This window comes from Myripristis murdjan, chromosome 14, assembly GCF_902150065.1.
Source record: "Myripristis murdjan chromosome 14, fMyrMur1.1, whole genome shotgun sequence".
Classification (NCBI taxonomy): Eukaryota; Metazoa; Chordata; class Actinopteri; order Holocentriformes; family Holocentridae; genus Myripristis; species Myripristis murdjan.
In genome coordinates, this window is record NC_043993.1 from 20,302,385 (window position 1) to 20,319,231 (window position 16,847).

General features: G+C 41.2%; 1 protein-coding gene across 1 annotated transcript; it reads right to left on the reverse strand.

Moving 5' to 3' along the window:
- Positions 1 to 3,430: 3,430 nt before the first annotated feature.
- eral1 (Era-like 12S mitochondrial rRNA chaperone 1) lies at positions 3,431 to 14,082 on the reverse strand. The gene is made up of 11 exons (XM_030068085.1): positions 13,855 to 14,082; positions 12,952 to 13,107; positions 12,629 to 12,756; positions 12,445 to 12,522; positions 12,289 to 12,335; positions 12,141 to 12,202; positions 11,898 to 12,010; positions 10,980 to 11,300; positions 9,240 to 9,389; positions 8,864 to 8,944; positions 3,431 to 5,957 (listed from the first exon to the last, which is right to left on the reverse strand). Exons 1-11 carry the CDS (start codon positions 13,961 to 13,963, stop codon positions 5,835 to 5,837), a joined length of 1,368 nt encoding a protein of 455 aa, XP_029923945.1. The 5' UTR covers positions 13,964 to 14,082; the 3' UTR covers positions 3,431 to 5,834.
- Positions 14,083 to 16,847: the final 2,765 nt, after the last annotated feature.

A 16,847-nucleotide genomic window follows, 5' to 3' on the forward strand; every position in this document is an offset into this window, starting at 1 on the left:
TGCATCCAAATACTTTCCAACACTTTATCTCTGACCCAATTAAACTAGATTATTAAACTAATCTATCTATTTCAGTCAGATAATGTGGTGTAAATTGGAATGTCTGGGGTGTCATCACAGCATCGCTGCCAGTCTGATGTTATCTGGTGAGTCAATCAAACACACAGAGTTATGTATGGCTTGTATATCCTTGTATATCCCAGACATATTGTCTCCAGCAAATCAACAGACTCAGCACACACACACACACACACACACACACACACACACACACACACACACTCGCAGCATGTGTGTGAACAGCTGACGGGGAAACGAGTGGCATACGTGTAAAGGTTGAATCATCACGCAGTGCAGGATTCATGATCAACCTGAAGAGGGCAGTCTTGTCATCTCTTGCACTCCGATGGATTAAGTGCTATTAAACACAATGCAAAACATGCACATTTAATGGCATTACAGCAAAATAAACTTAGTACTGTTATAACCTCTACAACTTCTACTACAACTGAGAAATATGAACTCCCAGCAGCTCTCAGTGCACAGCAGGTGGAAGAGAGGGAGCAGCAGCAGCAGCAAACATGGAATTATTATTTAATCTTGACATATTTAAAAAAAAAAAAAAATACAGTCATACTGGAGCTTAATATTTTTTGCATCCTGACACGGGGTTAATATGCAAAAAGGACTGCAGTTGTCTACACTGACATTAAAGCCTGTGCTCATTTCAGAGTCACTTACTATGTTATTATTTCAAATTTAGATTCACCTCAGCAACACAAGTACATGTGCCACTGCTTGCTGTTTATTGATTGTGCTGTCCAAGACTTTGATTGTAAATTCAGCCCTGTTGATCAGTCCCAGATTTTAAAGGATTTCAAAGGAATCTTACCATCTAATTGGACTTCTCCTCAGGCTCGAGTTATGAATTTGAATGAAACATTTAATCTCAACATGACATTCAAGCCAGTCCATTTTACTCTCCACAGCCATAGAAGTGTCTGAGAAGATTACTGTGCAATTTTGAGAATAATGCCTCCATTCCCAGTGACTTGCATGACACTAACAGGAGGATTCGTAGAAGCCCAGTGCCAATTTCTCAGAAACAAAAAAAGATTGATATGAGGTTGTTTTTTCTATGATTTCAAAGAAAGCTTGGTTATTGATGACTGAGATACGCTTTAACTTCTGAAGCTTCCCTTGAGGCTAAAAAATATCTGATCTGACTGTCCCAGATGCACATTACATTGCCAAATGTCTGACCCATGTCAAGCTTGAGGTAGATCTACTGATTTAATCTAAAAATAAGATTTCATCAGTTTAAACAGCTTTGAGAGGAAACAACGTTTAGCTGTGCTCATGGAAATCCACCTTAAAAATGAAGACACAACCAGATAAATGATTTTGGTGAACATTATCCAGGGTCTTTTGAAGGGCTCACGGCTGAATAAAAAGAACTGCACCTCTTCATTTGGTGGTGATTATTATGTTTATGACAGTCTCGGTATATGTTATACATGTGGGGTTTCTTATCAGCAGTTAAAATACTTTCTAGAGTCCTCACTGTGAGAATGTGGCTTACTCTCGACTTTAGTCACCTTCAATCATTGTTCCTGATATTATTCACCTGGATTTTACGTCTTGCCATAATAAACATGACCGAGCATAGTTTTGACTGTGGATAACAGTAAACTAGAGGAAGGCATTTTTAGGTGCTATGAAACTAATACAGCTGATCAAAAATGCACGTCTTTCTGACCTTCAGCACTAAAGGATAACTGGCCATTAAAAAAAAAAAAAGAAAAGAAAAAGAAAACACTTATCTTTTACTGCAATTGAAAGTTCATAGAAAAAGCGCAAGCATTTCTCCTCCAGATAAAGAGCTGGAGGCAAACCAAACCACCCAGATAGTTCTGCCTCCATCTTTATCTGTACCTACAGCAGGAGCCCTCACACCCCGAACCGGCCCCCCGCCCAAAACAGGGGGTGTGTTACTATGGTAACGGCGTTGTCACATCTAATGCTGTCCCTCCCCAACAATGTCACAACTCACATATGACATAAATATCGAAATTATTGAGTTCAAATTTAAAAACTGTCAATTAGGAAACACTACTGTAACTCAAGGATTTTCCACTTTTACTTTTTTATATTTTTACTCTGTAATATCATTCAATGACTTGGTAACATTCGCCATATTCCATGTTACAGGTCATACATGTGCTTTTATGAGACAAACAGGATTATTTCTGGCATTTAAACACTAGGAAGCCTTTTCTTTTCAAAAAGTGTCTAAAACCTTTTAGGACCCATTTAATTACTTACTTGTGCCATACTGAGTGAAGAACTTCTTATTTCATTGTAATTATCAGCACTAATTGCACTCTAGTTTTAGGTTTTTAGTATTCTAGCATTACCTCGTTTATGTCTTGTTCTTCTATTTATGGTGATATTGCAACTGCTGCAACTATGTAATTTATCCCTCCAGGGATCAATAAAGAGCTATCTATTCATCGGTCTATCCATCTATCAATCTATCTATAAGTTGGTTAAAGACTGAGGAAAACTAGGGGAACCTGCTCCCTCACAGTCCAGTCAGTCCATTTTAAAGCAATCTGATGGACTGTCTGTGTGACATAACCAGTAAAAATAGACCTTAGCTCTCCATATTTTGAAACTAAAGACAGACCTATGAAAAGAAATGAACCTATTTTAGTAAGCTTGATCGCATGACATCAAGAAGTATGATATCAAAGTACTAAATTATAATCCACGGGACAGCCATGCATAAACCCAAGTACTACAAATGATGTAAACATTTAGATTAACGCCACATTGTGAATTTCAGCTAATCCAACTCTAAAAACTGAGAGTGGAGAAACCCCATTTAATTTAACACCCGCTCCTCGTCAATGCTGCTCTGCTGAACGGGGCGTAAAATAACTGAAACAGGTCAAAGGCCAACATTCATCTAAATTTGAAGAAATGACTTCAAACATTTGAGATTTCATAGTAAATTATTCTTTCCACCAAACTCTATTTAGGCATACATGATCTAGAAACAGCTTTCTTATTATCAAGCTATAAACTCACGGTGTCCATGAGCTGTGCAGAAATATTTTGTGGCTGTGAAACTCATTGAGGCCAAGGGGTAAATATTGTTGATTGCTACTAGTTTCACTTTACTCAAATTGATTAAAGCACCAATTCAGCTTGTATATCTCAAATTATAAACGTTTCACACAGTCCAAAGTAGTGAAACTGGTGGATTTTTTGGCAGGGCTCCTATGATACGGAGCTGCTTTACAGCGAAAGCTTAACACCCTGTAAGCAGGATTATGTAATGTCACTGAAAGTAAATACAATGAAAGATTAACTTTTCTTAACAAAATTATGTCTTCACTGCCTCACTTTTTTATTGCCCACACCCTTTTTTTTTTTTTTTAGGTATGCATGTATCACCAGCTCACCAGAGTGTAATAAGGGTGTGGGCCATCATTGGATGGAGGCAATCAGGTTGGGAGCAGATAAGAGTTCAGCCCCTAGCTCTCTGGTCCAGCCCAGATGCCATCACAGTATGCTAATGAGCCAGAGGGCCTTTAAGTGCCAAGCCCAGGAGGCACATTTGTGAGCTGTTAGCAGCCTGTGAACCAGACATGGAGACATGCCAGCCATAAAGTAAGGACACTGATGTGAGAAAGGCGCCGTCAAGCCGTAAATGACTAAAGACCACAGACAATGACACAGAAAGGTGAGTATGTACACACAGGGAGGATTTCACTGAGGCGTCATGCAGCCACATGTTGATGGTTCAGGGTGAGGGCCTGCCCTTTGTACACTCTGTGATCCAGACAGACACATCAAGATAGGCAGATATTTTATTTAACAGCAGCTTTTTGAGTAATCCATTTAAATACATTGATTTCATTTAGCATTTTTTACCGTATTAGAACCCAAAGCACCAATATGCAGTCTCTAATGATGTGCAAATGTTCATGCGCCTGCTCTACCTCTGTCTTGCAGGGACACTGAGAGGACAGGAGCACGCTGGAAAATGTTGGTCTTGTGCCCTGGACAGGATATCATCATATACTGTAAGTTCATTAAAGAGACACTACAGTATAGATGATGTACTATCCAGGGTTTCATTCCCTCTCCGAGCCTGTCAGCGAGACACACAGCGAGGCGGAGCTACCCGTCGTGAGCTGGACACCGCAGAGAGGGGCGATCAAACCGTTACCATTACTGAGTTTTAGTAATGGTAAGGGTTTTCTGGCCTCTGCTCAATGTCATCTGGACTGTAAGGATGAAAGAAAAGCAACTTCGGGGATTGGCATGTTACTGATGAGCTGCGGGAGAAGGAGAGATTAACCCTGAGACGGTTTTTGGGCATGCTGTTTTTCCAATTTGATCCCATTTGTAAGTGAGATGTATGTGTGAAATAAATCTTTTTGTTCTGAGACAAACGAGTAACTTGTTATTTGGTGTACGACACATGTGAAGTAGGCTGACAGCGCTGCAACTATACTGTGTTTGAAGGGTTACTTTCAGATGTAACGTTTCCAAACAGCAGTTGGCTTGTCTCGGTGGTGATCTTTGCTGTGCAACTGCTCGTCTAATCACGGGGAAGCAGCCACTGCAGAGAGCAGGGAGAGCCTCAGGGGGTGACACAGCTTCTGTGAGACATTCAAGGCCCGGCCTCTCCCGCTCCGTCTCTCCCTCTCTTCGCCCTTGCTTTAGGCCACTAGCTGGTTATTCATCAAGATGCCCTGGATAGAGTAACCGTCGAGTTAACTCACAGGCAGCAGGAATGAATCTAATCACCATTATCTGACCCATTTTAGCATCAGGTTAGTGCTCCATTTTGCCATCCATTAGGGAGACAATTCAGTCCTTAGGGGTAGAGCACAGCTTTGTAAGTGTGTGTGAGAGAGAGAGAGAGAGAGAGAGAGAGAGAGAGAGAGAGGAAAAAACAGAGAGGGAGAAAACTGAGGAAAGCGGAGGAATAAAAAAGAGAGACTCAAAGGGATGGCTGTACTTCAAAGGCAGTGGAAGAGACTTAAAGTGAAGAGCGAGTGCGGGGAATAGGGCTGGATGGTACATCAGGGACATTTGAGTGAACATGACTGTGCAGGTCCCACTTCAGTTATCTACAGGCCGCGCAAGCACAAGGTTCCCGCCAAGTTAAGTGCGCTGAGAGCCCAAGATAAACCATCAACCTTTTCACAGCTCGCCCGGCCCCCTCGGCCACAAACACTGCCTTAAAACTTGTGCCAAAATATCCATTTGATGATAGAAAAAAGCGACACAGACTCTGTAAATCATTGCCAGTTGAAGAGCAATAATGTCTCAATACGCTCAATTCTACATCTTGATTAAGCTGCTTTCTTTTTGTCGTATTTTATTAGTTTTCCACCTTGATGCTTTTGGTGTGTATTTCCTTGCCTGTTCTTCTGGCACTAAAATGTGTCATGACCGTTTGACACTAATATAATGACAATACCATATAGGTAGCATCTTTCAATTGAAGTCTTAAACTTGTGTTAAGTCACAGGAACAGCAAGGACACAAAAGTCAATATTCAGAGCAGTCTTCCTGTAACGATATGATCATCTTTGTTTTGGTAACCTTTCACAGTAGCTACACAGGAACCGGCTCAATGGGAGCTCTGTTGCTGTGTATATTTTCCACCTCACAGTCGTGATGAGATCTTATCCGTACTTCTCCTCTTCAGCCGTGGCCTTTGCGGGAACCGGTGAGGAAGGTTGTCTCAAATCCAGAAGGATCCGTTTACACCTGTTTAGGTTTCAACAGTCTCAATCCCTCCATCTTCTTTACTTCCTCAACTTGACTGAGAGTCTGAGCCTCACCTCCCTCAGAAAGACTCTGCTCAGGTCCTCCCCAGCCTCTCGGGCGATCCGTGCCACCATTTGGCCAGCTGCGCCAATCACCATTCTCTGTGAACCGGGGGAAGACACAGCCACATGAGGTTCTGTTTAATGCAAACAGTGTCTTGTGTTTCCTGTTTTACAAAAACAGTCCCATCTGAGGAGTGCAGCTTTGAGGAGACGAACTACACATGATGCAGAATAGTAGTGCTGAAAGTTATGCAACTATAAATGGACAGTAAAAGGAAAAAGACATAATGAAATTATTTAATAATGTTCATAGGTGCACCGTGACTGAAGTGAGGACTGACTAAATTAAATAATAATTGGCCCACTATGGATGTATACAGTGTTGTAATGTTTGTTGTGTTGTTGGTTTTTTGGACATGTTGTGTGGGGCTTGTACCGCCTTGCCACTCTAGGATGGATGACAGAGATGAGTAGCTAATTTAACACACCTGTTCTGCACTACAGCTGATAAATCAGTGCAGGCACCGTCTTGTAATTCACACTGATGAAGGCCGGATGGCTGAAAGCGCTCTGTTGTGCAAATGCTTGATAAAGCCTGAATAAAAGATTTCACTAGCTGATGGACAGACCTGTGTGTGACCCACAACTTTTTTGTTTTCTGTGATATTCGCTTGGACTGCGCACCAGGAGGGTAAGAGCGCAGTGGCAACCCTGCACGTTAATTAAACTAAATAAGCACACATTTGATGGCTGAGTCTACATGGCTCACATCGTCGGCCCAGCTCACTGACAATTTACATGACTACTTTTTGTCAGCTGAGTCTAAAAGGTCCTCGCTTCAATTGATCCTCAGCAGTTTTGCAGAATGCATCAAGAACAGATGTGTACAGTATGTGGCTCAACCTTAATGTGACCAAGTGTTAGTGAAAATGAAGTCATGAAATAAAAATAAATAAATAAATATTTAAAATATTTTCAATATTTAGGTTTGCCCTTGCTGACTATCTGATTTTATATTTGCATCAAAACGTAACTGAAATGAACAAATTCAGGACATTAACAGTTTTTCATTCCTTACATTTAGACTTTTACAGGCCTTTTCACCATCCACAGGTAATCCTTAGTATAATATTTAGAACTACCAACAAAGTCAATGGTGAACTCAGCTGAGAAAGTGAATATGTGTGTATGTGACTCTGAGTGTGTGTGTGTGTTTGAGTAAAAGAATGACAGATTAAATAATGCTATCAGTGACTCAACAAGCCTCACAATGTCAGTGCTCCCAGATGTTAAAAAAACACTCAACAACGATAAATCCTTGAAATGATGAAATAGTTCAGATGATATTTATAATGCTGTATATAAACAAAATAAATAAATAAATGAATATATAACATACTTTATATAGACTGAGAATTATGTGATGATAGGCATTTTGAACAGAAAAATGTCAACACCAAATTAAAAAATGGACTAAAATTGGTTCCTAAATACAGATTTATTTTCAGCCGCACAGCTTTCAGGTCACAGGACAGGTATCTAGTCTTCCTTCAAGTTTGAACTTCCCTAACAGCCAAACTCAAGAAGTTTTGTGTGCTGCCATCACTCTTGAATTGAATGTAAAAGTTCATTGACCATGAAACAGCACTGCACGATTTAGCTCCAAATATTTTTTGACATCAAATATGCATGGTTTAGAAAGGCTGCTCAAATATTTACAGGTTACCATACAGGAAAAGAGGCTTGTGGTCCCAAATGGGGTTTTGAGATATGAGGGAAATGGCTAATAAATACCAGAGGCCCATGTTGGTATGGGTGTCATTTCCAGAAACACAGATTTAGATTCCTTGTCTCAAAACTTCAAGTCATGTTCCTGCTGGGGCTACCAGCCAAGTTATATGAGCGGCACACTTGTGACTTTACACCTCGTTCACTTCATAGCAGATTTATTATCTCTGCCAGCCGGTAGCCTGGAGGGGGTTTTGTGTTTGGTCGTGTGTCTGTCTGTGTATCTGTCTGCAGCTAATCTGGCATACGCCTGGACCTATCAGGTTCATATTTTTCTAACCTCTCGTGACTGGGGTGCTTCAAAATCTTGGAAACACCTGTTTTATAACAAAACTGAGTACTCCTCAGCTGGTTTTCACCTAAGTCCAATCCCTGGAAAAGTGGAGATGCCCAGGCAGTGCCTCCATATTTTCCATTCTACCGGACGGCGACAAAAGGGGCAGTTTGTCACCCAAGTCTGACCACCAGAGAAGGGTAGATACCACTGGTGGAGATCTGCACTTTTGACTGGGGAAACACCTTCATCAACCTACTTGAGATGACAACAAATGAGACATGGCAAAGCTCCAATCCCTCCTGCTCGGTGTCCTCAATTGAAATGTGTAAGCAAAGGCAGCAAACACAGCAGGGAATCCACCGATATCAGCTGCCCAAAGTAATAAAGATCTAAATGATCAGCTGTACTCAAGCTAACCCAGTCAAGTTAATTTAAATACATGAATGATTTCAAGCTGAGGCAATAAAATGTCACCCCACTCTGATTAAAGGAATACTTCAATTAGTACTTTTTTTTACTGACCAGAAACTGTTTTCAATGTCCCACCAAAAGGTTTTAATCACATGACTCATGAAAAATAAAGTTTCCAAACATGGTAGCGAGAGTTCACTGGTTCAGGACATAATGATCACATAAATGGAGAGTTAAGAATTGGATTACGCTGCACAAAGCCTTTGAGAATTTGAAACAGAGCTTTTCATGTTGTTTTTGCTGCCAATCAGCTCAACTCTGACAGTTGAAGTTTTTGGAACCTCTGCTCTCCGTGATGGATGCTACTGAAAATTTGTATGTCAGACATTTAAGGCAACACAGACAAGTAAATTAACAAAATATAAAGCCCACCTCTGCAACTGAGTAATGTATATACAGTGTGTTAAACTCATCTGCATCAGAAATTAAGAAGAAAAAAAAAAACTGTACTTGTGTAGTAAACACTTACCATGTGAGTGTCTTTCTTGGCATAAAGTTTCACAGATATATCGAGCTCCCCATTTTCTCCATCTTGCCAGAGTTCAACAGACTGAAAACAAAGACATTAAAATGTTAACACCGTATTGATTCATCAAGAGGAAATTAAGTTTGGAATAATTTGAACAGCTGTTGATTAAAACTATTGAGTTATCGAGAAATGAGTCACAGTGGAAGAGGAGATATGAGATCAGCTGCTGACCAGGAGCATCTCTCTCCCTCTCTCTGTATCTCAGAATTCATTCACAGAAAGAAAATCAGACATCAAAGTGTAAAAACTCAGTATATGTGTGGAATGTAAGCTAGCCATTTTCCTGACGAGCGACCAAACTATTTTACTGCGTCACCTGTGTCAGCGTGTAGGGAACTTCTTGGGGCAGATACTCCAGAAGCTTCTCCCGGACGATGTTGGCGCAGACGTCCTGTGGAGTCTGGTCGGTCAGGACCTCGCTGTGGTACTGCCACGCTCCTGGTTTGGCCGCAACCAACAAATACCTCTGAGAGAGCAGAGAAGACCAAGAACATTATCATAAACTAAAACTGAAGCTGAGACAAAAACAAGATTTTGTGGGGAAAAAACAATTTATCTATTCTAACATTTTTTTAAAATGTTTTTTTTTTCAATTTATCCAAGAACAAAACCCCAGAGTAAAACAAGTAGTTGCAAACAAACTAGAACACCAATTATTATGATATTTACTATTATATTAACTCAAAAAAGGTGAAATGTTTTAAGATTTTGTTTCTTGGTAATGTGCTGGGGGGAGATATATAGATAAGGGAAAAAATATAATTCAGGCAAGAAAATTTTGTTGCAAATGATGCTGTTTCTTAACAAGGGGCACATCATATATAGTGTAAACAATTGTGCAAAAAGCTTTGGTGAGATTGCTAGTTTGCTAATCTATCAACGACAGAATAAAAGCAGCACAAGAAATCTATCTGCAGGTGGTTTTAAAGGCAGATGTTTGCAGCTCAGCAGCAAAAAGCAAACAACAGTCACAAATATATATAAGGGAAGCTCATGCAGAGAGGGAGATGATTGATTATAAACCATATTAGTGTAGAGCCAACACACAACAAATCCATTAGAGCTTTGAGAATAATCTTGCCTGAAAAAGACTTAACGGTCGACAAAATGAGTGCAACAAACACGTTATGTTTCTATTTCTAATTAGACCACGGAGGCATCCATCATTACCCGAGACATATGTGTCGTTCTATTACACTAACCGTTAAATTGTTTCCCAGATTGCTGGAGGCAGATGCAGCAGGGGAAACACTGCAGAGCGAATTAATGGATTAATCGTCAACGAGTGACACTTACAAAATTTCTAATGAAATCTGAAGATTCCTTGAGCCGTGACGAGCGTCTCCAATTAATGTTTAAGTGACACTGCCCTCTTTAATTGCACACTGTCAAAAGCTGTATGCTGGCTCTGCGATAAATATGGAAGGTAAGTGATCGGGATTACTGCTTCCCTGTGTTGTGCTGCCACCTGGGTCGGTTTGAGTAAAAATGACTTTAAAAGCGCCTTTCAAGATATTCAAGCACACTAAGTAACATTCCCAGTAAGTAACATACTAGGAATGTGTGTGAAGGAATGACAATGCTGAGCAAATTGGCGTTTGTTTGACGGGAAACAATCTGCTGCCACATTACATCTGAATCGTGATTTCGCCAATTCATTTTACACATCGGGCCAAAACATAACTGTGCAATATTTTAATACCTGTAGAGCTTTACAGTCATTCAATAGTGCAATACCCCTGTGTATATAGGTAAATTTTGTACATATAATCATTTCTTATGTCTGTGTATATTGTTGTAATATTATTGTAGGATTAATGCACATATTTCTTCATAATTCACATACTTTTTAATGCACATATTTTTATATTATTTTTTCATTTCTTATAATTTAACGTATGCTTATATATATTCTACTCTTGGGGATTTGAGCAACTTCAACTGACCAGATTTCTCCATGATAATCAATAAAGTATTTCTGATTCTTATTCAGATTCTAATAATTTCAAATTCATTGACTAAATCAATTTTGCTGTGATCATCTGCTAACTTGTACCTTCAGTGTCTCCACGTCCTCCCGGTCCACAGAGGAGAGCATGAAGACGTCCTTGAAGTGAGGCCAGCCCTGCTGGTTCCTCAGGGCCTTCAGCTGCTCCTTGCTCAGCACAGACTTTGTCTCAGCGCCGTCCTCGAGCCCTGTGCTGTCCTGCTCAGGCGATGATGATAACTCTGGAGGTCCTACTGCCTGGACTGGCCTCTTTTCAGCCCAAGGAGGCTTGATCACTGGCCTGACCCGCATTCTGCATCCGTTCACCACTCCACATGTCAACACCGCTGTGAGCTCCAGCAGCTTGTTCTTATTCTTCACCTGGTCCACCTGAAACACAGACGAAGACGAGGCTGGGTGAGGCAGCAAATATGTGACTGGGATTTTCATGCAGGCACCTCACTGAAGCCAGTGTTTTAAACATTCAAGAAAACCTTCAGCGTGTTTGATGTGGTGAGAGCACATGTTCTACATTTCTACAGGTTCTACAAACCTGCCCAACTCCAGTGCATTGGGGCGTCAGGAGACAGACTGGAAAGCACCAAATAATAAAGAAGCTATCTGGGTTTTAAAATACACTGGAGTAAGTGGGATATTTTTTTGGTATTTTGGGTGAACTGTTACCTTTGGATCTTCTAAAGCTGCTATAGGTCTACTTATAAAGAAGATCTATCACAGGACATGCCTCCATGATAACCCAACAAACACATATATAATCTCTCGCTCAGCCTCATCTCTACCAACATCCAAGCTCAGTTTCCTAACGACCAGGGATTTCTACAGCACCTCCTGCATATGGTGAATGGGTTTTGAAACATGAAAAACATGTCAGATCTCAGTTTAAAATTATAAAATTACAAAATTATACCTGCTGAGCTGCTGCTGGCGATGAAAATGTAAATTACTGTATATGCTTGGGAGGAATACCTTGTTGAGGACCAAGACTGCAGGGATGTCAGGGTGCTGGGCCAGGCATTTGAGCACCTCGAAGTCAAGCCTGTCGCACGTCCACCTCTCTGCCACATCCACCATGACCACCACTGGAAACGACCACAGCGGTCATTATAAGCCATGAGAGCGAGTCGTCCCTGAACGCTCTCTTACATGACAAAGGAAGCTGAAGTTCAGGTTCAACAAATACAAGTGACTGAAAGTGAGTTCATATCTTACTCAGGTCCGCTTCCTTGACTGTGCTCCAGGGATCCACCAGCAAAGACTTCTCCAGTTGGTGTCTGTGAACAAAAACGGCCTCGTTATCATTTTACGACTACTAGCAAGCAAAATATTTCCAAATAAAACTGCAGAACTAAGAAATCACCTTTTGACTTTTGATGGAGTGGTGAGACCAGGGGTGTCGAGTAAAATCTACAGAGACAAACAGATACATACAGAGTGATTTAAGCATGGCTTTTGTAAGGAATTATTCACATGTTATTATATTAACACACAGACAGAGACACAGGAAAGTCCTTACTATCTGTGTGTCATCCTCTGTTAGGACACCAAGGGAGCGTGACCGGGTAGTGTGGACTTTCTTGGACACTGCAAACACCTTTAAGAAAAAACAAATCACCGCCATGACAAAGTGAAAATTCCCCTGAGTGAAGACACACATATTGCTGAGTGTACGTTTGAGGAAGTTAAGAGAGATGAAGTACCTTTGACCCAAGGAGCTGGTTAGACAACGTGGACTTTCCTGCATTTGGAGCACCTATTATGGCCACTTTCAATACCTTTGAGTTCTCAGGCTGATCTGGATCTTGCATTAATAGCGACAGTTGTTCTCCTGAAACAAAACGATGATGACAAGAATCAAAAAGGAGAAGATTAAAGTCAACACCGCATCCATAAAAGGGAGCAAGATGTTCAAACACCGGCATGAAAGACCACAGCATCTGCGGCATTTGGGGGGGAAAAACGCCGGGCCAAAACAATCAGATTAATTGTTGGACGTAAACCTCTGAGGCAGGGGTTTGATTACCGCTGTCAGGTGGAACGGAGGCTGGGTGGCGATAAAGGCTGCCATCTGTCTCTGCTGCCTTGCCCCTCGTCAGTCGACTCAGGAATGCATCCGATGTAATAAAGCAGGCGGGAGCAAAGCTGAATCCATTCCTCCACCGGCTGCAGGCAGCACTTCCTGTAAAGACATCAACATCTCCATCACTTCACTGCCAGCGGGGCTGCAAGGTAATTGACTGATTTTTGCTTGCTTGCGTGCTCGGATGTTAATGTAAGCGCAACGTCCCACAGGATATTTTCTGAGCTGCTGACACAGTCATATGGTGCAATGGGGTGGTGGTCGATGTCACACACCCGTTAATAAATTAATCACAGAACCAACTAGTACGACTGAGGCAGGAGCCAATGTGGGCGTCAGAGTAACAATGTTTTACAGTAGATACTTTACACACAAAAGCACTGGGCGCTGTTCAGGCTATTCAAGGCCATTCATACATCTTCTCAAAACCAAGTTCATCACTCGACAGATCAGAGACACTGACTATCATTAACAATACACTCACAGGCCAAGAGGAGAGCTAAATGCAAGGATGCTTTGGGGGTGGTGGGTGAACACACCTTAACTCAAGTTTACACACCTTACCAGTCTGACACACATCTTTAGGAGCTAGAGTCACACTAATAAAGCATAATAAGGAGCCTCAAACTGGTCTAAGTGGAAATAAGATCTGTTAAGAGGAAAAAGCATAACCAGAAACACTTGGAGAGGCAGAAATGCTTTTGTTGATCCTGGAGGGTGTGTTCCCTTATAATGCACGGTTTATCCACCGTTTTAAAAAAATGGCTATATCTGTAAGTTACATGAAGTCTAACATGTCTGAGTGCTGATAAGGAGCTTAAACAAACGCTAATAAAGCGAACCGACCCGCTGACAGAAACCATGACGCATTTTCACGTCGGGCAGACACGACAGTCTCTCTGGAGAGGACGACGGCGCACCGCCTCAAAATCCGTCCGCACACTCGGTAAGCCATAACGAAGTCTGATCAGAGAAACTAGTTTAACTAAAAATACTGTATTTTTCAATTACGAGGTCACCGTGGCCTGCATGTTTACATTCACGTTGCTCACAGGACGAGGCCATGCCGCTTTGACCAAAGAGAAGCGTCTCTTCTTCACAAGAGCGACCAACACAGGAGGTTTGGATCGAAGCCGGGGCTCTAGCGCCCTCTAGCGACCGATAAGGAAATCACCACGTTGACGGCACATGTGCCAGAGCCCTTTAGTTTTTAATTTTTCAACGTGTAAACTCAAAACACTCATAACAACATAGATTCCTCTTTATTTATTTATTTATTTATTTATTTATTTTACAGCCTGGAAACTAAACACATTCATTATATTCAGTGTACATACATAAAAGTCATGCAAAAACGTGCACAAAAATTAACAAAGGAATTGGGGGGGGTTCAATAAATACTTAATGTTGCTTTTTATCCCCTTCCTTTTCTTTAAACAAAAGATCATTGAAAGGCTTCATGATGTAGCGCATCACATAACACACTATTAAATATAATCCAGTAAGGAGCTCAAGTATGACCTTACTGCATCCCACAGTGCCTCTAGTCCCAGATCTAGGTACCTTAGGGCGGCAGCACTTCTTCCCATCCCTATTACGTCTAAAAACTCTTCCAGCTAACAACTCCAGGTAAAACAAGTTGGAATGCTTATCTTCAAATTCATCACAACTTTCCAAAACAGCATGGGTTCCCACACTTTCCCAAGACACAGCGGGAAATGTCATGACAGCATGAATGGCCTGGAACATACAGCTACAACTCAATGTCCTGTTCTGAAAATTTCAAGAAGATAAATGGCTCTAAAATCTAATCAATTTCAATACTTAACCAAAAAAAGGCAACAGATTCTGGAGTTTTTCTTGTTGAATCTATACTGTCATTACCAAGACTGTGTGTGTGGCAAAAATTTATTAACATCTGAAATTGCTTTATAAGACATGTTTCACTGAGAAAAATAAAATAAATAAAACTCAGAAAGGCCCTGTGTCTAACAGCTAAAAATATAGACAAACTGGTGCTGTGGCCCCATACTTTGACCAAATTCCTAGTGAAGTGGAAATGTAACACACACACACACACACACACACACACACACACACACACACACACACACACACACACACACACACACACACACACACACCATTTGGATAAGGTTTTTGCCTCAAATTAACTCTCTCTGAGGTGTTGATTGATATGATTTACATTTACATGTTAGGCATTTATGTGACAGATAATCTTGTGTTCCTACATCACCAAACACTGCAGATTAAAGCCTTCACAATACTCTTGTCACCACAAAACAACTGTGTTAGAGCAAAATGCTGAGAAATAAGTAGAATAGGAGCTAAGGAGAAAGACAGAGGGGTTTGTAGAGTAAGTAGAGTGAGCGAAGAGGGGAAATCGTTCAGGTGGACCTGGAACAGAATGACAGCTTAAGTGTATGTGCAGACACAGGGATATAATACCAGAGAGGAGAGGGAAAAAAAAAAACATTGATGAAAATGGTGAATCATACACATTCTCTGACCATGAGTAAAACAACAGAGAGATTAAATCACTCATAATTTTGCTGAGCCCCCCCTGCAGCTCCAATAAAGGCCCCGAGGCCCCGGTCTGGAGACGACCTGTGTAAAGCAGCTGTTTCTGTGCAGAGCTATGGCTGGAATCTATAGGGATGCACAACATTGGATTTTTGCTTATATGCCAATATGTTCCAACTCTTTTGGCTGATTGCTGATGCCAAAATCGATATATACACATATGTTTTCCACCTAATTGCAGAGCACATCAAGTCTCACCTGTAGTGGAATTAACATATTGTTATGCCTGCTCTTATTGTGACGGCACACTGACAGATGCAGACATAAAATACAATACTTTTCAAAATGAACATATTCACTGGGTAAAATAAGAAAACTACCTCAACCTAGGTCATGTGAAATTTGCCTTTTTTTTTTTTTTTTTTTTTTTTTTTTTTTGCCGATATTCATTTTAACACTTTTATCAAACTGATGATGTGCCGATATTATCCCTAATGCAATCAAATCAGTTCATCATAATGCCCAAACCCACTGGCTGACACAAGTAACCCCCAGTTTAAAACAGAAACACGGCGTTCACAGGAGCTTTGGCTGTGGTGATATTCCCCAGATTACTCTGCGAGGGACTGTGCCACCTATAACCACAAATCAGATTGCGTTGCACACACTCTTTTCTTTTCCGTCATCCCTTGAGTACACAGAACAGCAGCTTATCCCCGAGGGTGCCTGGAGCACAGTTGTGACAGCGTTGTTGAGGATATATCGGGCATCCACGCTTAAAGCAGCACGCCACCCTGAGAAAAACGCTGCAAAACATTTTGGGCTCTGATGTTCATACAGCACTTCAATTCATCAAGACTAATTCCCCATGACAAGTTGATGGAACGGCTTGATGACCAAACTCTGTAAGGCTAATCATCAGAGTAAAAGGACACATTTTCTGTTTTGATTGATTACTGTTACATGTTGTTTTCGTTCTCTATGGTAAAGCCAGGCAGAGCAGATGTCTCCCTGTAGTCCATCAAACATGCCGGCTGTTTGTTAGTCCTCCAGGACTTGCTCAGGGCGGAACAAACACCTCCACTGGGGAGGATGATGAAGGATATCAGGTAGCTCACAATCTGTCATCATCTAACTCTGAAAGCTCTGCAGCAAAGGAAGAGCAACAAAAACCGAGCTTTTAGCAGACACTTACTGCAGAATTCCAATTGAACTAGAAACCAAAAGGATATTTGAGGATCAGTAATGTTTGAACTTTCTCTGTCTCTCACTCCCTCCCACACTCTCTCTCTCTC

Excerpts from the sequence above, each read along its gene's own strand:
- eral1 (XM_030068085.1), bottom strand. The coding sequence starts at position 13,963 with ATGGCTTACCGAGTGTGCGGACGGATTTTGAGGCGGTGCGCCGTCGTC. Across the intron at positions 12,203-12,288 it reads ACTCCATCAAAAGTCAAAAG|ACACCAACTGGAGAAGTCTT; the intron begins GTGATTTCTTAG and ends TTTTGTTCACAG. Across the intron at positions 12,011-12,140 it reads AGTCAAGGAAGCGGACCTGA|TGGTGGTCATGGTGGATGTG; the intron begins GTAAGATATGAA and ends GGTCGTTTCCAG.